General features: G+C 47.4%; 1 protein-coding gene across 1 annotated transcript; it reads right to left on the bottom strand.

Moving 5' to 3' along the window:
• Positions 1-13,488: 13,488 nt before the first annotated feature.
• Positions 13,489-23,258, bottom strand: NR0B2 (nuclear receptor subfamily 0 group B member 2). The gene is made up of 2 exons (XM_085647712.1): positions 22,166-23,258; positions 13,489-15,260 (listed from the first exon to the last, which is right to left on the bottom strand). The coding sequence occupies exons 1-2, from the start codon at positions 22,698-22,700 to the stop codon at positions 15,019-15,021; spliced, it is 777 nt and encodes a 258-aa protein (XP_085503838.1). The 5' UTR covers positions 22,701-23,258; the 3' UTR covers positions 13,489-15,018.
• Positions 23,259-25,900: the final 2,642 nt, after the last annotated feature.

The raw sequence follows: 25,900 nt of genomic DNA, 5'->3' as shown, positions 1-25,900 counted from the left end.
CCTTTACTCACCTCAAACCTCCTCGTACTGCTATGATCTTCAAATAAACACATTTTAGACCCTTCTCTATTTTATCCCTGCCCTATCCTTTTCAATCCAACTAACAGACTCTCATGTCAAACACTCAAATTAATTTCATATTTCTCTATACTAATTCACCGTGAATACTTTAGGGTTCCGGAGTAGCGTGCCATCAGATGAAAAGCCCTTTGACGCCTCGTATGGGGTAGTAAGTGCTATGTAAATGTAATTACAATTACACAATTACTAAGGTATACACTAGTGGCGTTGGTAGTGATGGTGAATGGGTAAGCAACATTTGCACTGGTGATATTGAGCACTGATGGTAACATAGGGGTTCATTTAGAGGTTGGCAGACAGGGTTCTCCGCCACAAAGGGGGCAGAGTAACATGCCTGCTTAACTCTCACTTTACCTGCTGTATTTAGAGTTGGTGAACTGCCATGTTTCTGCTGGCAGAGCCTCCAGCGGTCCCAGCTGTGGAAACTTTAGACTGATGCCCCTACTATGGACATTGGGCCATTATTCCAAGTACCTCAGACCATCTGTCGCATCTAGGGCAGATGTTTTGACAAACATTTTTCCTGTATACGACTGTCGGGGAAATCCTGGCGATCTCAAACAGGAAAACAAACCAATGACTTTCCCCTCACACATGCTGGGAGAAAACTCCCAGGGAGTTGAGAATATTTACTTTATTTTCTGAAAAACAAGAAACTTTACAGTGTGGGGGCACTGAAGATGGGGCTCACACAGTAAAGCTGCAGTGCCTTCAGAGGAGCTGCTGTGACGGCACAGAAATGTCCGCCAGATAGGGGGACATCTCTTGTAAGGCGGACTTGAGTGTATCAGGATAGTGGAGAACATACCTCCGCTGCCCTGGCAGAATCTAATACAGCCCAACAAATTCTAAAGAAGCTCCTTAGTTACCGAGGCTGCCACTGGTGATACTGACCTCCAGTGGCAGCTGCTATAATTGCTTAGTGATGGGGCGAGGGGGAAATATAAACAAAACTAAACGCACAATCAAAAATAATTAAAATTACACTTACCTGCCGCTGCAACAGCCGCCGCCTTGCCACTCTCCTCTGATCCTCGACTCCGACCACGCAGGCTCCTAGATGCAAAATCCCAGGGCTTCTCACATGCTGGGAATAGGGGATTGATCTGAGCGGCTTTGTTTGCCACTCAGGCAGTGCATTGGAACCAAAAAAACACACAAGATGATGGACGGAATGTTGCACATTGGCAAAACATTCACCCCCAGTCACAGATCTGGGTTTAATGCATCGTTATTTTGCTCACCACGCCACCCCAGTTCAGACATGGCCATATGCAAATCAGTCTTGACCCTGTGCCTCATGGGAACAGTCCAGCCCGAACTGCCAAGCCATGTCTTCCCTGGACCGGAATTAAGCATCCTAGGACCGGTATCATCAAAGTAAACATACATAGGGAGCACTGATTTGCTGTTCCTAACTCCATATCTACTTTGCTAGCTGATATGCCGGTAATCAATTTTGCAGTGGCGTAGTGAGCACGGGACCCATGTCTGGGCATACCCTTCCACATAGGGTGAACAGCAAAACACACAAGATGATGGACGGAATGTTGCACATTGGCAAAACATTCACCCCCAGTCACAGATCTGGGTTTAATCCATCGTTATTTTGCTCACCACGCCACCCCAGTTCAGACCAACCCTGCTGTGCAACACAGCCGGGTTGGAGAAACTTAAGTGCGCATGTCTGTTTGGCCGGCCTAAAACAGCCAGCCACACAGACATGCGCACTTAAAAGTGCCCACCACACCTCCCCCTGCCATGCCTGTCGAACAGGATTGCTGGCCCCGCCCTGCCCTGCTGAAGACTCAAGCCGTCAGCTGTTAGACAGGCAAAAATAAAAAGATAAGAAAATGCTTTTATTATCATTTTATTTTTCCTCTTTTAGCAGGGGGCGGCGCTCCTCCGCCTTTAAGGAGGAGCCGCCCCTGCTGACCTCCCATGTTATCTAGGCATGTATCGGAGGCATTGGCACTGAGAGTGACTGAGCTGCTACAGTCTTCAGTGGTGATGCTAAAGCTGGTGGCCTCAGAGTTACTGAGGCCAGATCTGCAGCAGGGCCACTTCCAGGGGCCGAGTTCTAAGCCTTGCATTCGTTGCGCCAGCACTGACAGTGACCAAGGTAGTGAGTCTAGGTCTGATGGGACTGGGCATTGGTGGTAAAACCTCCAGGGTGGCGCGGGATCACACGGTAAATCCATTAGTTGTACCCATCACACGTGATTGTAGGAGCGAACACTGGTAAAAATGGCGCCGACTCAGTCTGCGTTACTAAGACTTGCACTGGAATGCTGCCACTGATGGTGGCTGCACTACTAAAGTTTGGACTGGAGCCAATAATACCCTAAAGCTTGCATTCGGATCATGACACTGATACTGACTGAGTTACTCATTTATTTGCAGTAATGTGACTGGGTTACTGAGGCTATTCCTGGAACTGGCACTCACAGAGACTAAACTACTTACTCTTGCCCTGGTGGGCGGACACTGATGGCGACTGCGTTCCTGAGGCTTCCGGTGTGGCGCCAGCACTTATAGGCATTGAGTTACTGGGGCACTTAGGGTGGCGAGTTACTAAGGCCAGCAGTGGCAGCAGATCTACAAAGAATGGTTGCGGCACTACAGCTTAAAGGGATGAAACTGGCACTTTTCTGACTACATTAAAAAGGTTACATCAGCAAACCAGCACTTATGGACTCCGCTACTGAGGCTTGCACTGTGGCAGCACTTAGGACTGACCCTGATGGTGAATGGCTTACTGAGGCCTGCGCGGTGGTATTAGTGCTGATATTATTAAGGTTTGAGCCGTGGTACTGGTGGTGCTTGGATTACTAGTGCCTGCCCTTGCAGTACTGATATTCGTAGTGAGGGAGATACCATGGTTTAGACTCGTGGTACTGGCACGTGTGGTTAATAAGTCCCTAAGGGTTGCACTGGTGATACTGGCAGGGATAGAGAGGGCAGGAGCACTCATTCTTTTTAAAACTATAATAAAGTAAATTATGTACTTAACGTTATTAAAAGGGGGCAGTGTTCACAGTGGTAAAGTCCATTTCCTCTGTGAGCAGCACACACTTCCGGGGCCTGTGCTTCTTCCCACCACGGCTGGCATAAACCTGACTCCCCCAAAACTTTAAACTTTCCCCATATAGGAAGCATGGGATAAAATACTAGCATGTGTCATGGTCTACGTGTGCTCTAAATGAATTATCAAGCAAGGCCTGACTGGCTGCAAAGCAGACACATCTATAACTGAAATGTAAGTGGTGACACCAGGGCTTACTCTATAACCAGGTGAAATAACTGAGAACATGGTATAAAAATGCATTATTGAATATTAAATAGGTATAGGCCGTGCTAAAGGTCCTGTCTGTTCAAACTCCATGGCTATGGGGTTGGCAGAGAGAAGTCTCAGCAGGTTGAGGTTGGTGGAGAAGTAGGATGGGGCCTCGCGGGTAGATGTTACCCCAGGCTCCACAAATCCTACTAAGGTATCTGGTTCTATGTATGGCCTCTCATGTGGATCTCACATTATTCATGAGGAGTGTCTGAGAGTGGGGGAGGGGCCAGATAGGATCCTGACCCCTTGGTTATCCTAGGCACAACACTGGAATTTATTACTCACAGCTGCGTGACTGGCACATAGTATTGGAAACCCAGTTTTAATTTTGGAGTTTGGGAACAATGTGGACTAACACCTTCACTATCATGAGAGGAGCTGGCTGTTTGCTCACCACTGTGAGGCCAGTTTTGCATGTGCAAGTATTTGCATAACAGGGGGGCAGTCTTTGTCAAAGACATGCATAAAACTGCTGTTAGGGCACAGCTGATAACTCTGTCTCCCGTATGTCTAGGTTTTTACATGCTGGGAGCATGAATTTCAAAATTGTAATTGAAATCGTAATTGCATTTTTATAGCACTTACTACCCCTGATGAGGCATCAAGGTGTTTTTCTGCAAGTAACACACTACTCCTGAATCCAAAATGGATTAGTGGTGAATTAGTATAGGGAAATATGAAATTAATTTGAGCAGTGGACGTGTGAATTTGTTAGTTGGATTGAAAAGGATAGTGGAGGGATAGAAAAGGGAAGGGTCTAGAAATAGTTTATTTGGAGATCATCGCAGCAGGAGCAGGTTTGGAATGAGTATGGTGGGTCTTTCTCTGACGCTCTATCAAAATATCTGAGTTTAAAAATCAATCTGTACTTACATTGACTGCAAAATTGATTACCGGCACATCAGCTAGCAAAGTACATATGGAGTTAGGAACAGCAAATCAGTGCTCCCTATGTATGTTTACCTTGATGATACGTTGGTGGGTATTTGTGGAGTTGATGTACGTGTAGGTGGATATTGTTGACCTCCATGTTTTGACATGCAAGCCTTTCCCCTCCAAGGTTTCCTCCCATTGCCATATGTTGGCCCTGGTTACCATTTTAGGGTCAGCGGGCCTCCTCATCTTGACGGGCAAGTTGTCTTAATAACACATCTTATGACCGGGACAATGCCTGGACTTCACCTCTATGTTCACCTCTACGGTTGAACAAATACAGTGCTCTACTGGGAAAGGTGAGAGGTAGCCACCAAACCCACCCTGGCCCATGCCCCTCAAGACCCCTGGCAGGCAGGTCCCAGCAATGCTAGGTAAAGGAGCGAAGTAGTTGGACTTTTGATATGGAGCTTAAAAGTGGCGGAGGGTGAGGGTGCCAGCAGAGACATTGCTGCTTTCCTGTACCCCAACATGCTAGATGGTGGGGTCTGCCATGTCCTCCACACACTGTGTGTGCCTTGGGGTGTACTCTTTCTGTAAGCTTGGGAAGGGATCTGAATTGCATTGTATTCTTTGATATTGCATCTGACCTAATGGTCTGCGTATATAAGCTAATTTAGGAGCTGTTTTCAAAGTGATTTCCTGTGTGCCTGTAATAATTGATCGACTGGACTAGTGCGCCGCGCAAGAAGAACCTGTATATGAGGCAAGGGGTTGTCCAGCCAAATATAAATGGTGTGGGGTAAATGGTTGGGACTGTTGGAATGAAGAGGCGAGGATGGGATATGGGGAACTACAACCTTGGTCTTACTGCATGATTGCAATGTGTTCCTACTGTATTGTATGGGCGGACAGCCCGGCATAGTAGATGTGGCCAGTGTCAAACGGGGGTGATCCATTATCATGAACAGTCATGTCTATTTGTTTGCTTGATAAAAACGAATAAATTTGAGTATAAAAAAAATTGATCCATTCATTAATAAAGATCATAGAACGCTCGTGTTTTCTCTTCATTTGTTTGCTAGATTAATACCATGTTAAAGAGGAATCCCTCTGTTATATTTGGCATCAGATCTGGAACCTTTGTAGTAAAAGAGTAAAGGGTCTGTTGGAACTGAATCTCTGTGCATCAGGCACGGCGTGGCCCAAAATCTGTCTGTGTTGAGAAGGTGACCCAGTATGTGACGGACACTGCCCCAACGTAACGGTCTTTTAGAAGCTCATCTGAGCTACGGCTGATTCTGCCCCAGCATCGCCCATGCTGAGGGACCTGCGGTGCACACTGCCGCACCCACCCATCTGGTGCAAGAATTCTCAGGGCCCCGTTCAATAGGATGCTTTACTGTGTGGGTGTTCCCCTCCCCAACCAACAAGGCATTTTTTTATGGTCTTCATTTGAATCTAATGCCCTCGCGCAGTCACTGGTGCCGTTGAGCTGCCTCCGATGGCCTTAACGTTGCCTCGGCCTTGCCTTCTATAACCATGGACCCCAGTCCCTGCATACTTCCAGAGCTGACATGTTGAAAACTCTCCTGATATACATATCAGCCAGCCAGCCTCCAATCATGAATCCACGCTAATCAGCCCTAGCCCTGCACTCATCAGACTTCTGTTCTGGCCTGGGGGAGACTGCAGTCTCAACAAGCACTCGCAAAGCCAATAGATGTCACCTATGTAGCAAGAACTATTGGCTTTGCCAATGTGTTTTAGCCATGTTGTACAGCAGCAAGGCTGCTGTACAGCATGGCTAAACATTAGTGACGTAGTGGAGAGTGACATGGAGTGTCGTAGAGTGGAATGGTGAAGAGTGGAGTACAGTGTCATAGAGTGAAGTGACATAGAGTGTCGTTTATTGGAGTGGCACGGACGGAGTCGCGTAGATTGGCGAACAGTGGAGTGGTGTAGAGTGGACTGGTGTAGAGTGTTGTAGAGTATAGTGGCATAGAGTGCAGCAGCATAGAATTCAGTGGTGTACCACGCAGTGTCAGAGAGCAGTGGCGTAGATTAGAGTTTTATCTAAGCAAGACACATTAATTTCTAGATCAGTGGACATTGAGGCTGTCTTTGCAATGAAGCGATTAGGAATTGTACCCTCCCAATGCAACGTGATGGGAGTTTCTGAACTTGCAGTGGAAAATGTCAATGGAGCAAAACTTTTTACGCCTAAGTTGTGGGGTGACTCCATTGAAAGTATATCACTTTGGGCAAATCAAAGGCACAACAGAGCGGTCATGTCACCTTCGTGAAGTGCAGTCAAAGTCTCTAATTCATATAATTTGTATCTGTGCCCCCTTAATGTCACCTAGAGGAGACTGGCTGCAGCCAGTCTTCCTGCAACGAAACCTGAGCTCTTGTACAGATGCAGTTACTGCGTGTCAGTCCAAGAAATTCCTGCAATTGTCAGCTCGCTGTTTGAAATTTATGCATCAAGCAGTTAAGTATCTGAACGACTAAACTCTGTAAGCAGAAGTCCCCAGATGTGTGCGGACTTCAACAGCAGAAACAAGGAAATTATTAACTTTTCTATGACTGTACACTTTTTGTTAGAATGACCAGTATTTTTAGAAATTAAGTATATTTTTGGGAATTTGAGGTGCAGCACTGAAAATTTAAGCCATAACCAGCCCCTTCCATCGGACTGCTTATGACTTCCGATTACTGCTTTGAAATAAGGGACCGATCCAAGCATATAAGAATCCAATTTAGTTCGTTCATTTGATGGAACTGTGTAACTTGTTCACACCTTAGCTACTTTAGAGATATTTGCACCTGAAAATTGATCCCTCTGTTATTGGTTGTGCTGGTTAACATAATACACTAGCTCTTATAAGCAGAAAGTTTACATCTTATTATTGAGCCAAGCATAAAAGAACCTTACTTTGTTCATTAATTTGATGGAACTGTGTAACTTGTTCATGCACTTTATCGCGTTAGGGATTCTTGGACCTTGTACCTGAAAATTGACCCCTTTGTTATCGGAGAGCTGGTTAAGATAGTGTACTAGAGCTTACATGTGAAAATGGGACACCTTTCTACTATTGTTTATGTTTTACCACTCCTTTTACCTTTTTTGTAAAGAATTTAATTAACCGAAACAAAGAAAGACTCTACTCTTTCTCTAGAGTGTAGCATAGTAGAGAAGAGTATAGTGAAGTGGTGTAGAGTGCATTGGCGTAGAGTGTTGCAGAGTATAGTGCAGCTATGTAGAGTGCAGCAGGATAGAATTCAGTGGCGTACAATGGAGCGTCATAGAATGCGGTGGCTTGGATTAGAGTGGAGCATGGTAGAGTGCAGTGGTATAGAGTGCAGTGATGCAAAGTAGAGTGCATTGGCACAGAGTGGAGTAGTGTAGATTAGAGTGCATTGGCACAGAGTGCCGTAGTGCAGCATAGAGTGGTGTAGAGTTTGGTGGCAGAGAATGCAGTTTTGCAGAGTAGAGTGGCTTAGAGTGGAGTGGTACAGTGTAGAGTGCAGTGGCGTAGAATAGAGTGGAGAAGAGTGTAGTGGCATAAACTGCAGTGGTGCACAGTAGACTAGTCCAGTGTACAGTGGATTGGCGTAGAGTGCAGGGGCGTAAAGTTGAGCAGAGTAGAGTGTATTGGGGTAGAGAGGATTGGCATCGTGTGCAGTGGCATAGAGTGCAGTATTTCAGAATGACGTAGAGTGGAGTTGTGCAGAGTAGAGTGGCCTAGACTGGACCGGTGTAGAGTGCAGTCGCGAAGAGAGCAGTGGTGTAGAGTAGAGTGCATTGGCATAGAGTAGCAGAGTGGAGTAGAGTGGAGTGGCAAAGAGAGCAATGGCATGGAGTGGCATAAAGTGGAGTGATGCAGAGTAGAGTGCAGTGGCGTGGAGTGGATTAGCATAGAGTGCAATGTTGCAGAATGGCATAGAGTGGAGTTGTGCAGAGTAGAGTGGCCTAGACTGGACCGGTGTAGAGTGCAGGGGCGTAAAGTTGAGTGGTACAGAGTAGAGTGTATTGGGGTAGAGAGGATTGGCATCGTGTGCAGTGGCGTAGAGTGCAGTATTTCAGAATGACGTAGAGTGGAGTTGTGCAGAGTAGAGTGGCCTAGACTGGACCGGTGTAGAGTTCAGTCGCGAAGAGGGCAGTGGGGCAGAGTAGAGTGCATTGGCATAGAGTAGCAGAGTGGAGTAGAGTGGAATGGCAAAGAGCAGTGGCATAGAGTTGCATAAAGTGGAGTGGTGCAGAGTAGAGTGCAGTGGCGTGGAGTGGTACAGAAATTAATGGAGTGACGTGAAGTAAGCATGGTGTGGTAGTACACTGCCATTACAGACAACATATTTTCGATTGAAATGACCGTTACATTTGCACAGACATACAGTTTCATCAATAAAACTATACAGCACACAAACGATAATGTGTGGAAATGGCATTACCCAATGTATTGATTTGTTTTGATCATATTAAAATATTTATTTCCAACACACTTCAGAATTAACAAAAAATGTGCTTCATTCATGCTCTCCTAATTCTGATATAGTCTGAAATGCTTGCAAAGTTCCTTTAACTGTTGTTGGGTCCTAGAAAAAAAACCTTTTCTACCCCCAGTATCCAGCAAGATTGCCACATAAATCCTCTCACTTTGAAGTCAGAGAAAGAAAAGTACAACATCCAGCACCCTCATTTGACCTCTCTTTTTGAATACAAAAGCAAATGTGACAAGATAAGAACAAGATTTACAGACCTGTTTACATAACAGAACACTCGTGGAAGAATGCAAGGAGGGGTAGTGTGAAAAGTCTTTACTCCTTGGGAGGGATGAACTCACACTGGAGAGCCTAAAACAAATAACACCAGCAAATAAAAAGCTAGAAAATGTGAGTTACAAAGCCAATGGTAAGCAACAGGCAGAATGCATTCCCAGGGAAGCTTTCTGAATGTCCCCAAGATGTCTTTTTGTAAACCAGACAGCTGCACTGTCTGGTAGGCTTCGACCTTAAAAGGAGAAGGTACTTGTGGTGCCAAAACACGTGCTGCTGCTAAACTGTCCTAATTTCTATGTGGATTCATTTCTTGCCCTGTTCAAGGTTATTTGTTTTTCCGAATGAGCTAGAATGGTCACTGTGGTATAGGCATATTTAATGAGCTTGAAAGAAATTGCATTGCTTATCCTCTCCCAGCACTGGCAAGACGCAAAATTAGATCATATAACTTCTGATGCAGCTGGGACCTCTGATTTCATATAAATGACCTATAATTGTAGAACTATTACATACCTACTCACAGAAAATGCCTCCTTGTAATATTGTGCCCGAAGAATGCAGAACAGCACAAATACTGTGCCCAGAGCCTGTTGCCACAAAAGGAAATGCATACAAGACTATCAAAGCCGCCAAAAATGTCCTGTTACAAGACTCTGCCATGAGGCAATTCCCCACGAAATAGTCAGATATTTTGTATTTCTATTGTTCATTTAGTTGCGACCTTCATTTGTGAGTATTTCGACAGCAGATACTACACATAGGTTGCAAAAATGCTACCCAGGTGGTCAGAAGAGACACTAGACGTGAGAATGTGTGTTGGTGGAGGCACAAGAACCAAAGCTAATGTCCAAAACTCCAGGCCCATCAAGCACAGGCTGCAAATATTTTTCTTTCTTCTTTTGGTTCTGCCTGACTGTCTAGTCCAGGTGGGCTTCTTGTAGCTCTGTTACTCATCAGGAAAATAGAACATGTACTAATGAGATGTGAGATAGCAACACCACAGGGAGCATCTCCAGTCTGTGCTGCATGTGCGAGGATTACAAATATTTGTGTCTTAATTCAGCCTACTTATGCCAATTCCCTACACCTGGTGTGCCCCCTGAATATCCAAGAAAGAATACTGTGGGTTACAAAATATCAAGGAAAACATATAAAATCCATGATATGGAAAGGCGAGTATAGATTTTCTATACCTCACTCCAAATTCATGTACCATGACGATATATACATCTTCAAGGTATGTAGATGTGGAGTTAGGACTGGCAAATCCCTACTTCCTCTATCAATGAGCACAAACCGTACGATATTTTGGTCTCGATATTTTGACCACAATATTGTTGGATCACCAGCGGCAGCTCCTCCGCTAAGGCTGAGGAGTGGACGAGCTTCGCCCCGCTGCTCCGTGAGCAGTTCAAAAAAGGAAATACTGGCTTAGGTGTGGGGCGGAGTGGTGCTGGGCAGGCCAAAGCAGGGGCCAGGGGGAGGAGTGGTGGGCACTCTCTAAGTGCGCATGTCAGTTTGGCCGGTCGTCTTTGGCCGGCCAAACAGTCATGTGCACCTTGCATGTTCTCCATCGGCTATATTGAACAGCCTGGGAGGAGAACATGCACAGGCTCCCACTCCTTGTCAGAGCGCCGAACCACGGTGCTCAGACCAATCACGATGCTGCTGTCATGCTAGTGATAGCAGCGTTGCGATTGGCTAGGGTAGCCTGCGTGCTTCCTGCAGCGATAACCGAAGTGGACCAAGAGGCGGCGGCCGGCCCGCAGACAAGTGGATTTTTTTCACTCCACCCGTTAAGCAGCAGCCGCCACTGTGCATCACGACTATTGTAGTTACAAGGGTTTTGGAAGAGCGGAAGTGCAATTTGAGCGGGTAAAGCAACTGTTCGTTAAAGGGCCGGCTTTAGGGCAGTGCGGCTGGTGCGGCCGTACTGGGGGCTGACCTGTGCAGGGGGCACCGACCTCAGGGGGGAGGGACTGTGTTTAGCAATAGCTTATGATTGGAGATATGAGGGGCACTTTTGCCTAGTGGTAGTGAAAGAATCTGAGGAGGTGCTCATGGGGGGCGGGGCGCTAAAAATTATTGTCGCACTGGGCGCCACCAGCGCTAAAGCGGGCCCTGCGCGGGTGCTTGAGTGTTGATGGGTGAAAGTTTTATATCAGTTTCAATGAGAAACCTCAGATTCCAACTGTGGGTAGACGGGGAAAACTGATGTGAAGGGCAATGGGTTCAGTGTGGTAACGTTTCCTGTAGCCCCAATGCTGGAAAATAAACCGTTTTTCGGAGTTGAGCATAAGCAGAAATACTAGAATTTTGGGATTCAGCAGCTGCAGCGTTTCCTCAGAATTAGGAATTTATCAAAGTTGCCACATTATCCATCACCTGCTGCATAATTTGCAGTTTTTAACAACAAAGAAATGCTCAAACGGATGAAAAGTTACCTAATAAAGGCATGCATCTGCAGCCGGTCTGTGACAGGCCCGTTGCCAGTGTTAACTGGTGACCTTTTAGATGGTAATTGCTGTATCTAAGTGTTAAACTGGTCAAGATGAGATACAACGTTTGTCAGAGTATTTATGTGTGTTGTAATGGTTAATAATGAAATAACACTGCCACAGAATGCGCATTTTCTAGCCGCATAATTTTGTGGACCATGCTGTATAGTTTGGCCCTCCAGTGCTGCATCATCCCAGTAACCGTGGTATAATGCAGAGGATGCCACCTAGTGACAGACGGTGAATATGCAGCTCATAATTGCAGTTTGGAGAACAACTTTGAAGAGGAGTAAAGAGATAATGATATCCACTAAGATCGACTGAAGGGTGCTAAGCGGGGCCGAAGGAAGAATGTGTGCTACATCAGCTCATGCTAAAGGTTTTTTAGGGTATGCATAAGGCTCCCTGTTTTCCGTTTTTACTGATTTTTACATATACAGACAGAATTTTGTTTTTTCTTGTCTGTATTTATTTTTAAATGTGGATGAAAAACGGAAATTGGGTTGCTTTTTGAGTAATTCTAAATACTGTCTGCCATGACTGTCAGGCTAATAGTGGTGTGGATTGATAGGTAAGGGGGTTAAAAGAGAAAGGGATTTTAGCAAAGAGGATTTAACAGCAGTAGATATGCACAAGGTAGACACTGAAATGTGCATATTTTCATATAAGTTCATTGATTTATCTTCTGCAGATATTCACAGCATTGAAACCTGGCAGGCCTTCAAGCATGAGTTGTTGCATGTAGGTGAGGGGAAAAAGATCCTCATCCCTTACTAGTCATTTAATAAGCATGTATCGTTCTTGTACTGTTTCTGGCCCAGAAACAGGGGGAGAAGCCCCTATCCCCCTAATTCGAAGTAGGATTTTTTAGGTGTGTCCGGGCGAGAGTAAAAGTTTTGAGTTGATTAGGATAAAATATCCAATTGATGCAAGTAGATCAGATGATGGTGGTAAGATATTTGTGCTTTTATTTGTCTGCTAGAAAAGAACAGAGATGGCACAGCCAACACGTGTTTCGCCCTCTAACTGGCCATCAGGCCTAGGGCTTCCTCAGGGCGGGTTTGTCACGTATGGGGTATCTTAGTAAGTGGAAGGGTTTGTAAACGCGACGATTCTCCGGTCTCGGCTAATGCCAGGTTTCGGTGGGTTTCTGCGGTTTTGGAGTACTCCATCTCTGTTCTTTTCTAGCAGACAAAAATCTAAAAAATCCTACTTCAAGCATGAGCGCATATTGGTTAAATAAATGTGGAAATGTACTAATTTCAGCTACATTTCTCCACAAAACCCAAAATAAATATGGATAAATGCAGATAAAATTAGTAAAAGATAAATATGGATCAATACAGACGGAAATGTCAAAAAAATAAATACCATAAAACCGGGAGCCCAAGGTATGCATCACCTGTGGCGCGAAGAAGGCCTTAAAGAAGGCCTGGATGACAGTGTTGACAAGTGCTTAATTTGTAAACAAATAAGTGCCGGGGCCTTCTTGATGAGGCCCCTGCAGTTTTCACCACACATTGCCAGTGCCAGCGCTTCCAATAACAGAAATTACACAACTACTAACTATCACACTGCTACAAGTATGAGAATTCAAAGTGTTCAAGGCCCCCAAGCTTTAAAAATGGTTTGGGCGGCTAGTATTAGTTGTTTTAAACATGTATTGAGTTATAGAATAATTATTTTCCTACTCATCTTTAAATGAGAAGCTGTTCCAAGTGCTAGTGCCGGCAATTAAGTGCAGGTGCCGAGCACCGAAAAGCACCAGCTCAAATTAAGCCCTGGTGTTGACACTCTTGGGGTGGGAGAATATCCTTTTGATACTTAACAGTGTTAAAATTTCCCAAACGTAACGTGCGTGTCACACTAGGGAATCTTAACAGAAGTAGATGAAACACAAATGTTCCAAAAACATTTTACAAATTTCAAATTTTTATTATCCAAAAATAACTTAAGACACCTATTTACACACACACATGAACATCTTCCAAACAAAAACATTGGAAAGACACATTTTGTACAAGATAGATAATGACGCCTGCAAACATATACACGAATAAGCAAAGGGCTTCTGCCTGACATAAGACTTTCAGAAGCACTGGCGTGAGGGGAAATGTTCCTTTAGGCCACTCTATCTGAGGCTGTAGTCAGTTTCACATTTCCTCAGAAAGGCGAGCGCTCAACTCAAAGCTTATCTTGCATGAACTCCAGGTTTACCTCAACTGTACGCGATTCAAATATCATCCTAATTCTTCAAGTCTCTTCTACTCCAGTTCTGAACAAACTCCTCATGGACAAGTGCTTGGTCAATGGTACCAGCCCTTTGTGGTGTATGACGGAACAACGCAGGGAAATACTTTGCATGCCTTTACAATATATTTTTTACCCCGCATTTTTTTTAGAACGCACATGCTTTTACAATGCATGCCATTACCACGCATTATATATATATATTTATAATAAAAGACCCCCACAACCCCAACTTACCTTAAATGCGTGGTAAAGGCATGCGTTGTAAAGGCATATACGTGGTAAAAACGTGTGGTAAAGGCACAACGTGCTAAAAACCTCGTTTTCAAGGCTGTTTTCCACCCTTTGCAGCTACAGTTCCACAAAACAAACTATGCACTTTCCTTTGTCCAACCCTTCATATAACCCAACCATTTACTCCTTTTTCTAGCTGGATTGGTTTTCTTAATCCCTTTCCTCACTGTTTGTATGGCCTCGGGCCTCATCCCTGACAGTCTGGACGCCTTTCTTCCAAGAATCTTCATTGTCAACATAAGTAAGCATTGGTACTGGTAGAAGGAAGGGGTTGTGACCCAATCTTAGTTCATATTCATTGGCAATAATCACTGGAACTAGTATCCTGCTGTTCAATCACATCAGTGGATGATGGTAAAAATGAACTAAGGTCATGTCTTTGTTGCCAGAGTTTGGCTTTTGCTCATTAGGTGCAAGCCATATGTGCTCAGGCAGGTTGAAGTGCTTGCAGCAGAACCTTGCAGCCCAGTCTGAAGCAAGAAGAAGTGCTTGGAGTGGAATCTTGCAGATCAGGCCCAGTCAAGAGTTGCCAGCTCAGTCTTGGTGCAAAGTCTTATATGGGGTTAAGTGCGTGAAGAGAAGCCATATTAGTGAACATGGAACAGGGATAAGTGCTTGCAATGGTTCAGCCTCCATCTAGACAAAATGCTTGCATTGGGGCCTTGCCATTCAGCTTATGGAGGGCTGAAGTGCTTGCTGTGGACTGTTGGAGCCTAGGCATGGGTAGGGGGAAGTTCTGGCAGTGCAGCTTTGGGTATAAGTCTTAGGTGGGGTCAAGTGCTTGAAGCGGAGGTCTTGTTGCTCAGTCTAAGGCAGGGTGAAGTGACTGCTAGAGACATGTCTCAGGCGAGAGCTTGCACTGCTGCTTCCGACACTCCTGTAAATAGCGTCCCCCGCAGATCACTGCATGTACAACATTTCTATCACAAGTTCCACAATGTCAGCATCACCGATGACAGGCCTGAAAAACAGGTCTGAGATGAGGGCAGGAGGGATGGCTCGCAGGGTGGAGGCCGACAGCAGAATCCGTGCGCAGCGGCCCTGGTCACCTGGGTGCTGAGGGAGCAGCACCTCCTGGAGGGCTCTGTGGGCTTCCAGCTGCAGACTCTCGATATAGAGGGAGGTTTTTAGGCAGGGGACATCTGCAACACACAAAAAGCCAAAGAAAGATGAGCCTGGGAGCCACCAAAACTTTACATACATATTGATGGTTTAGTGTAAACAGTGTAGCATCAAAACCTGATAAGAGCACAACTCTGGTTCTCACACGTCAGCAAAAAAATAATGATATAGGCCACATGACAAACACACACTCTTCCACGCAAGTACTCCCACGGAGAAGTGTGCTACCCATCCTTTGTTGCACTGTAGGGCCTAGTCACAGGTAAGAAGCCCGATTTAAATGCAAATGCAATACAACACAATCAAGTACAATAGAGTATAATGTGAGACACTAAACTTACAAAAATACGAATGGTGGTATTTAGTGCACAAAGGCAACAAATAATACAATGCTATAAATCATCATTATATATATATATATATATATATATATATATATTACCTACTGGCGGTCGCCAGTAGGTAGTTATAGTTAGGACCACGTTTCCATTGAAAAACCTCAACATTCTATTTTGAATAACTTTGGCGCCGGTCGACGAATCCTCGCGAATTTCTCAAAATAGGTGGGGCGCTACGCTCCGCTCCTACCCTGAAAGTCTCGGGGGGATCCGTCAAGCGGGGGCTGAGATAAAAGGGGGGTCCCAAAACGCGTTTTTCCCATGCATTTTTCCATAGGACCTTTAGAACGAGCTACAGCCCGAACGGCTGAACAGAATTACTCAAAATTTGGCAGAGAGGTAGTCCCTAGGTCAAGGAAGTGCCTTTTGTAGGTTTGGTGTAAATCTGTTCAGTAGATTCTGAGAAAATAGCCTTTAAATCAATATATATATCTGAGCCCGCTTACGGTACGCTTACCGTACGCTTACGGTAAGCGTACGGTGGCGTGCGCGAGCGCGATTCTGATTGGCTCTTAGATCTTAGTAAACATTCGAATCGGCTGAAACCAGGAAGCGGCAGCCGCCATTTTGTGTATTTCACTCTGAAAAAAAAAGAGTGAAAACAAGGAAAGGGGGCAATGAGGAGAGTTACAGACCCCCTTACATTTGTGAGGGGGTCAAAGAAGGACTGTAAAGTACAAAGAAAACATTTATTGATTTTAAAAAAAATCACGGGGTACGCGTACGGTAAGCTTACGGTAAGCGTACGGTAGAAAAAAAAAAAAAAAAAAATGAAAATCAGATTTAAGTGTTTAGATATTAGGGGGCTCTAAAAAGAGCCGTTGTGTTTATGAAATGATTTTTTTGTGGTACCTACAAGTAAGTACCGATGCAGAGTCTAAGGTTCAAGAGGAAGACTCTGTTCCCTTCATCATTGAAGTGCACACCATCTCCTCTATAAATGTCTTGCATGTCATAACGCAAGTTGTTGTGGTAAATGGCACCCATACCATAGTCACGGAGGAAAGCAGAAACAGATTTGTTGACGTGCTTTCTTGCTTTGTCATCGCACCGCGTGCCCACCGTGCGTGCACGGCACTAACTGCGTAAAGTGGGCACGCGGTGCGCGAAGCGCACCGCGTGCTCACTGTGCGCGCACGGTGCGCGAAGCGCACCGTGCGCGCACGGAACGAACTGCGTTAAGTGGGCGCGCACGCCACGAATGGCGTAAAGTAACTTAGCATTTAAAAAACCGTACAAATTCACTGAAAAAACCATAGGTTTCACACACGTTATAGTTAGGAATTAGCATTTAAAAAACCTTGCAAATTCACTGAAAAAACCATAGGTTTCACACATGTTATAGTTAGCGGAAATTTTACTGATAAAAAACCAATGAAATTCCCCCGTTATAGTTAGTGCAGGCAACTATAACTCACGCGACCGCAATCTTCTGCTGATGACATATGTGTCTTTATGAAAAAAAAATATTTGTAATATATGTATAGCTAAAAATGTATGGAAGAAGACATGGGCAAATAAGTGTTTAAATACAGTATTAGCATCAGCAGAGGATTGCGGTCGCGTGAGTTATAGTTGCCTGCACTAACTATAACGGGGGAATTTCATTGGTTTTTTATCAGTAAAATTTCCGCTAACTATAACATGTGTGAAACCTATGGTTTTTTCAGTGAATATATATATATATATATATATATATATATATATATTCACTTATAAAACCATAGGTTTCACACATGTTATAGTTAGGTGGACATTTCACTCGTAAAAAAACAATGAAATTCCCCCGTTATAGTTAGTTCAGATAACTATAACTCGCGCGACCGCAATCCACTGCTGATGACGTCACATATTACATCACTCATGACATGGTCAGTGGCATCACTCATGACATCACTGATGACATCATCTTTTTGATAGAGTGGCGGTCGCGCGAGTTATAGTTATCTGAACTAACTATAACGGGGGAATTTCATTGTTTTTTTACGAGTGAAATGTCCACCTAACTATAACATGTGGGAAACCTATGGTTTTTTTAAGTGAATTTGCAAGGTTTTTTAAATGCTAATTCCTAACTATAACGTGTGTGAAACCTATGTTTTTTTCAGTGAATTTGTACGGTTTTTTAAATGCTAAGTTATGTATTTATTATTATATTTTTTATATATTTATTTTACAATAAACTACGTATTAAAATTTTTTTTTTTTGGTTTGCACCGTGCGCGCTCCCCGAGATTTTTTTAAAAAAAATTAAAATGTTTTTTTCTGCCTTCTGCAGAATGCAGCACACATAGAAAGAGCAAAACACAAGGACAAACTGAGGTATTCCCAGGTTTACTAAACCTTATAAATCTGGGAATGCATCAGATTTCATGGGTGTCGCGTGGGAACACCCACAGCAACACCCATGAAACGCCCCTTTCACGCAGAGTAATGCGTGAAAGGGCACCATATTTACAAGGCCATGGAAAGCTACGCAGGGTGGCTTTGCGTGTCCTTGTAAATATGGGCAAGCACACTGTGCCACGGGTGCGTCAAAAGAAGGGACGCTCGGGCGGCACAAGGGGCTTGTAAATAAGCGCCTGACTGTCGGAATCATGGTGCGCTCAGGTACAGCTTCGATTTACACAGATTGACAAAATGCGTTGAGTCACGGAAAGGCACTCAGGCTCATGTAGTCAGGGACAGGCACCCCTCAAAGAAAGGCACCCGTATTCAAGTAGTCACTCATACTTGTGCAGTCAGAGACAGGCACCCATGCTGCTGCAGTCAGAGACAGGCACCCATGCTGCTCTAGTAAGACAGGCACCCATGCTCCTCCTGTCAGAGACAGGCACCAGTGCTACTGTAGTCAGAGACAGGCACCCATGCTCATGCAGTCAGAGACAGGCACTAGTGCTACTGTAGTCAGAGAAAGGCACCCATGCTCATGCAGTCAGAGACAGACAGCCCTCACAGAAAGGCACCCATATTCAAGTAGTCACTCATACTTGTGCAGTCAAAGACAGGCACCCATGCTCCTGCAGTCAGAGACAAGCACCCGTGCTACTGTATTTAGAGACAGGCACCCAACCTCCTGCAGTCAGAAAGAGGCACCCCTGCTCATGCAGTCAGAGACAGGCACCGTGCTCATGCAGTCAGAGACAGACACCCATGCTCCTGTAGTCAGAGGCAGGCATCCCATGCTCATGTAGTCAGAAACAGGCACCCATGCTCATACAGGCAGAGACAGGCACCTCAAGCTCCTGTAGACAGAGACAGGCACAAAATGCTCATGCAGTCAGAGACAGGCTCCCTTGCTTATGTACTGAGAAACAGGCACCCATGCTACTGTAGTCAGAGACAAGCACCCGTGCTACTGTAGTCAGAGACAGGCACCCGTGCTCATGTAGTCAGAGACAGACACCCATTCTCATGTACTGAGAGACAGGCACCTGTTGTCTTGCAGTCAAAGACAGGCATCCATGCTCCTGCTGTCAGAGACAAGCACCTGTGCTACTACAGTCAGAGACAAGCACTCTTACTACTGCAGTCAGAGAGAGGCACCCCATGCTCATGCAGTCAGAAGCAGGCACCCCTTGCTCATGTACTGAAAAACAGGCACCCATGCTCATTGAGTCAGAGACAGTCACCCATGCTACTACAGTCAGAGACAGGCACCCATGCTACTGCAGTCAGAGACATGCACCTGTGCTCCTGCAGTCAGAGACAGGCACCGTGCTCCTGCAGTCAGAGAAAGGCACCCATGCTCATGCAGTTATAGACAGGCACCCATGCTCATGTACTGAGAGACAGGCACCAGTGCTCCTGTAGTCAGAGAGAGGCACCTCATGCAGTCAGAGACAGGCACCTGTGCTCATGCAGTCAGAAACAGGCACCCGTGCTACTGTAGTCAGAAACAGGCACCCGTGCTCATGCAGTCAGAGACAGGCACCCCATGCTCATGCAGTCAGAGACAGGCACCTGTGCTTATGCCATCAGAGACAGGCACCCATGCTACTATCATCAGAGACAGGCACGCATGCTCATGCAGTCAGAGACAGGCACCCATGCTCATGTACTGAGAGACAGGCACCCGTGCTCTTGTAATCAGAGACAGGCACTCATGCAATCAGAGACAGGCACCCATGCTCATGCAGTCAGAGACAGGCACCCATGCTCATGCAGTCAGAGACAGGCACCCATACTCATGCAATCAGAGACAGGCACCCATGCTCATGCAGTCAGAGACAGGCACCTGTGCTCATGCAATCAGAGACAGGCACTGGTGCTCCTGCATTCAGAGACAAGAGACAATCACCCATGCTCATGCATGCAATCAGAGACAGGCACCTGTGCTACTGTGTTCAGAGACAGGCAGCGTGCTCATGCAGTCAGAGACAAGCACCCCATGCAGTCAGAGACAGGCACCCATGCTATTGTCGGTTCAATTTTCATAACTTTTTATAGCACCCAGGTTCCTACTTAATCTCCAGTTTTTAAACTGACTGCTTCCAACACTTGCAACCCTTCGTGACCCCGAGACTTTTGAAACTCTGTTCCTTTACTTCCCACCATTTTCACCTGCTATAAATTGCTGCATTTACCATCTTGGCTTCGTCTTTTTCCCCTTGCCACAGAAATCACAATAGCCAGCAGTGTAGAGTGCCCCAGGCCCTCTTGATGCCCTCAAACGCCCCCAAACATGGACAAGTGATGCACCTTCTTGCCCTCTCAGGGTCTATGGCCTGTGCCCGAACTACTGTGGCGCCCTGATATTGTGAAGGTGAATTTACATTCAAGCTCTCTGATGACAGTACGTTTAAATGATTAAAATAAACAGATGTTAGGCCGCCTGCAGTGCCAAGCATTACTCTCAAGCCTCAGATGCACAAATGCGGCTCATGCTGTTCACTGAATGATGTCAAAACACCCCGAAAATAAAAGGGATGACACTGGGGGACAACTCAGATTTAGAATGTGCACAAGCATGCTCACACAAGTTCAGTGTGGCGAATACCACATCTGGGCCCTTCACTGTGCCCTCACCGGAAGTGGCAATGAGGAGGGTCAGGGTGTGATGCCACTCAAACCTGCCACCGGATTGGCAACTGAGACGGTGGAAATGGCAACACTTGGCGTGTGCATGTATACTAGGCGTGTGTGTAAGGCGCAAAATCCCAGAGTATAAGAAGGGGTGGAATATTGTGGTACAGGATGTCGTAGACAGCCTTTTTACAAATATTTAACTTATCAACAATTTGTTGTACCAAATGATTTGGGTAGGACAAGTCAGAAGGTGACTCCCAAGAAAAGGCACCTGCAGTTTGGGGATATTGGGAGCGCAGGGCTGCTATAGGTGCCCTGTCTCCTCTGTTAACACGCAGGCCGACCAGGGGGTCTTCGACAACACCGCCTCTTATCACTGCTCAACCTAACATGGCGAGAGCCACGTGAAAGGAAGGATATTAAGGGAATCTTGGATCGTCCAACTACTGGAGACATGAAATGAAAGGACTCAGGCGCCCTTATCCTACAGGAGACATGAAGTGGAAGGACTGAGGGTCACTCTTAGCTACAGGAGACATAAAGTGGAACAACTCGGGCGAGGTCTTATCCTATAAGAGACATGAATTGGAAGGACTCGGAGGCGCACTTACCTAGAAGAGACATGAAGTGCAATGACAAGGGGGCCTTTACCTACAATGTCTCTCTTACCTACAGGTGACATGAAGTGGAAGGACTGAAGGCACTTTTATCTATAGGAGACATAAATTGCAAGGGCTAAGGTGTGCTCTTATCCTACAGGAGACATGAATTGGAAGGACTCGGAGGCACACTTACCTAGAAGAGACATGAAGTGCAATGACAAGGGGGCCTTTACCTACAGTCTCTCTCTTACCTACAGGTGACATGAAGTGGAAGGACTGAAGTCTCGTTAAGCTATAGGAGACACGAAGTGGAGGGAATTTAAGGGGTGCTCTTAGCTACAGGAGACATGATGTGGAAGGGGTTGGGAGTCCATATCCTACAGGTGACATGAAATGGAAGAGGTGGGGAGCTCATATCCTACAGGTGACATGAAATGGAAGGGGTTGGGAGCCCATAGCCTACAGGTGATATACGGTGGTAGGTCTCAGGCACCCTTATTCCATACGAGACATGAAGTGGAATGACTCAGGTGCGCTTATACTACAGGTGACATGAAAGGGAAGACCTTAGGGGTTGCTTTTAGCTACAGGAGACATGAAGTGGAAGGACTCAGGTGGCCTTATCCTACAGGAGACATGAAGTGGAAGGACTCAGGGCTGCTCTTAGCTGCAGTATACATGACTAGGAACGGCTTGGGAGCCCATATCCTACAGGTGACATGAAGCGAAAGGACTTGGTGGGGCCCTTTCCCACAGAAGACATGAAGTGGAAGGGCACGGAGTTATTCTTGCCTACAGAAGGCTTGAAGTATAAAGACTTAAGACATTTTTGCCTCAGTAGAAGAGCTCTTTTCCTACAGGAGTCACGAAGTGGCAGATTTTGGGGTGCGCTCTTACCTGGGTTGAAGAGCACAGCTCCTTTGAGGTAAGCATACTCCTTGGGGCTGAGGTCCAGGCTCCATATCTTGCTGAGGCAACTCTGCAGCCGCTGCACCCCGGCCATCGTCGGTTGTGACCTCTCTGGCTCAGGGCTCGGACCCCGACCGTCCAGCAGGATCCTCTTCAGCATACTGGGGGCCCGCGTCTCGATGACCTCAAAGCCCACCTTCTCTTGAGCCAGACCCAAGAGGAACAGGGGCGCCCAGCAGACCTCCAGCAGCATCAGCTGGTCTTCGCGGGGCAGCAGGCCAAAGGAGGGCAGGTTGCGCATAAAGCTGACTGTCTTGACCAGGACGCCAGAGGCCGCCTGGCACGTGCGCGTTGGATCCCGAAGCCGCACTGTTTTGCGGCCTTCGCATTGGCAAGCGTGCTGTGCCTGTGGTTGGTAGCTGCTGCTGGTGTGACCCTTCTGGCTCAGGATGGCATAGAGGATGACATTGGGCTTTTCGGTGTCTGTGGGGTCACAGTGGCAGGTCCGGCACTCCACTTCCATAGCGCCTTCCACCAGGAGGAACCTCAGAAAAGTGTACTTTCGAAAACTTTCTTGAAGACAAGCAGGACTGTTCAGAACCAAGCAGAGGTCAGTGTTACCCTGGTCTTGGTAAGAGAGTGTTGGTTTGCTTGTGATATCAGGGGACTTGGTGGAAGGGTGACGGGGAGGCGGTGATGTCACGGGTATTGGTGCACAGCTGTTTTTAAATATATATTGGGGTCATGGGTGAAGGATGGTGATGAGACAATAATATCTAGGCTCTTGGAGGATGGGGGTCGGATAGCCAGTGGTATTGGGGGCCTTGATTTAAGACTGTGGAAAGGCAGTTATCTTGGAAGTCTTGTCACCCTGCTGTCGTTTCGCCAGTGAATTCCGGGATCTTGGAGTTTTGGCAGACCGTTGTCGCTTTCCCGGCAGTTTCACGAGGCTGAGTGGGAGGGTGCCGACGGGCCCATCGGATGGGAGGGTCAGGCCGCCGGAGAAGCGTTGAAATGGCGCTCTGGGCAGAGATTACGCGCTCTCTGTGCGGTGCCTGTCCTTCGGATGCGCTCTCGGTGTGCTGGCGGATGCTCTGTGCTCTATTTATAAGAGCTGGCCATGAAGAGGGCGTCCTTGACCCAGTCACACGCCCGTCTCTTCATTGAAAAACAGGGCAGCCGGGAACAGCGCCAGGGAGGCGGCGCAGCGCTGCGTGGCACGGCCTGCTTTTTGTCAATGGAAGTGCAGGCGTGGCCGCGAGGACCTGGGCGCGGAAGCAGGGTGCCAGCGCTTATCAGACTCAATTATCCAACCGTTATCAGCAAAGCCATTAACACCGGCGGTGCCTGGGTACCAAGGCCTAGCGAGTGAGCTAGGAAGGGAGGAGGGGAGGGACGGGTGCGTGGACACAAGGCCGAGGCCGGGAAGGGTGGGGGTGACGGGGGTGGTGCGGCGAAAGCAGAGACATGGGTGCTTGGTCACCAAGGCCTAATATCAGCTGCGGGGGGAGAGGGGGGTGAATGCAGAGTCACAGGTGCTTGGATACCAAGGCCTAGGTGAGGGATGGGGCGAGGGGGGCCTAGGTGCCTGTGTATCAAGGCCTAGTGACTAAAATAAGGGATGGGGTGAGGGTACAGATGCTTGGTGGTACTGAGGCCAGGTAAAGGAGGTGGGGGCGCAGGTGCCTGCGTCCCAAGGCATAGCAACTCAGTTATGGAGTAGGGTTGTGGAACAGAGGCACAGGTGATGGCATACTGAGATCGAGCAACAGAGGCGGGGGCGCAGGCGCCTGGGGACCGTGACCCTAGCAACGCGAGCGTGTAGCAGATGCCCGGGTGGTATGACGTAGAGAGCGAGCAATGAGAGCAGGGAAAGCAGAGCACAGCACGCGCCTGGGTACCACGCTCCAGTGAGCGAGAAAAGAGGGCAGTGAAGGGGGCAAGAAATGGAAAGGGACGGATGCTCCTGGGCATCAAGGTATAGTGCCTCGAGAGCTATGCATGGGAGAGCAGGTGCCTGAGGAGGATACACCGCATCGATACAGTGGAAGTTGCACAGGTGTCTTGACACGTGTTCTACCTCATCATCCGCGTAGGGGACACGTGTGCTTGAGTACCTCGCCCCAGTGAGGGATCAGTGCGGGCGGATGAAGGGGACGCGTGCTAGGACACAACGGCCCCATTTCTGGTCTGGCTACACTCGTTTCACATGTGATACTCTAAAGGACAGAGACAGCACATAGACGCAGAAGACATACATGGCATGCCCACAGGCACACACAAACACTCCTAGCTACCAGGCGCGCAACACCCATTGGGATCACCGGGCTTCAGCCCCCCCCCGTCGTGTGTGACAGCCCGGCTGAGACAGCCTCGCGGGCTGGCGTCCGTCTAATTGCAGCCGCACCAGAGTACTTCACGGGTCTTTAAAAGACCATTTACTCGCTAATGAGGCTTTTGTTGTGTTTTCACCCCTTCTTACAGCCATTCTGCCTATGGCTGGAAGACTTAGCCCCCCCCCCGAAATCTTTTTCAGCCCCCCCCCCCCAAAATTTGGCTCTAGTTGCCTGCCTGCTAGCTACTATTGGTGCAGCAAGTGCAGTAGCACCAGGGCCCAGGCAAGTGAGGGACCCATTGAAACCTGATAATTACTGTATATTAATAGACCTTGGCCGAATGCCCCACCCCTCCTTAAAGAGTGGGGTGGGGGCTTCCTGCACCTCACGGGCTGCAAGGGCCTGCGTTACGACCCCGAGACACACTGACACATGGCGCATGCGCAACATTTCCTCGTCAACGGCTGCCCAGGGAGAGAAACAGAGCTGTGTATGAGCCTGGCCTTGGCAGGGAATCTGGAAGCCTCTTATCTGCTCGTGTTAGTTTAACCTTGTTGACAGCAGGCTGCCGTTTCAGATAAGAGACGTTCACTGGTGAGGTCACCCTGGAAAGGGTGAGGTAAAATGAACCCGAGAACCCAGATCCCCATGGGGTGAGGTACGACCAGGACACCCCAGTGCCCATGGGGGAAGTGAGGATCCCCAAGGATCGGTAAAGCATATAACGCCCCGTTTTCATGAGCAGCTGGAATCATCACCCGGGCGAGGGGGACCGATCACACCCCAGAGTCCGCGTGGAAGGTGCGGGCGTGGGGCCGGGAGGCGCCCCAATAGTCAGTGGACACAATGAGGTGCCCGTGGGAGGGAACAAGTCCGGGTCATCCCCAGGGTCCACATGGAGATGGAGGCGAGGTAGTCGTAGCAAGCTTCAGTCTCCACAAACAGGTAACATGATCCGGCGAGGGGGAGGCACAATGCGCTCCACTGCCGATGGTGCAAGTGAGAACACTAGGGGAGGGGAAAGCAACAGGTGCCGCCGGCAGTGGTAACCAATGAGAGCCTGAGATACCCCAGGATGGATTAGGTCCAAACAAGCCTGTGCTCTCGAGCCAGTGAGAACCCCTGCGACCTGACGAAGCCCCACGTGCTCTCAGGTGTACAGTTGGGGGGGCAGGGGGAGGAATGGGGGGGGGGGGGAGGTGATGTTTGCATCAAAATGCGGCCCAATACATACTGGGCAGTTTGAGATACCCTGAGAGGGGCTCTTCGGGCAAGGGAGGTCGTTGAGACACGCGTAGGAGCCCAACACTGTTCATGTGACCCTGGGGTCTGATGTGCAGGGTACCCCGATTGTCCGGGTCATCTGGTGGGGGCAGCTCGATTTGCA

Source organism: Triturus cristatus, chromosome 3_2 (assembly GCF_964204655.1).
Source record: "Triturus cristatus chromosome 3_2, aTriCri1.1, whole genome shotgun sequence".
NCBI classification, from domain to species: domain Eukaryota; kingdom Metazoa; phylum Chordata; class Amphibia; order Caudata; family Salamandridae; genus Triturus; species Triturus cristatus.
This window is presented reverse-complemented; position numbering and strand designations above follow the sequence as displayed.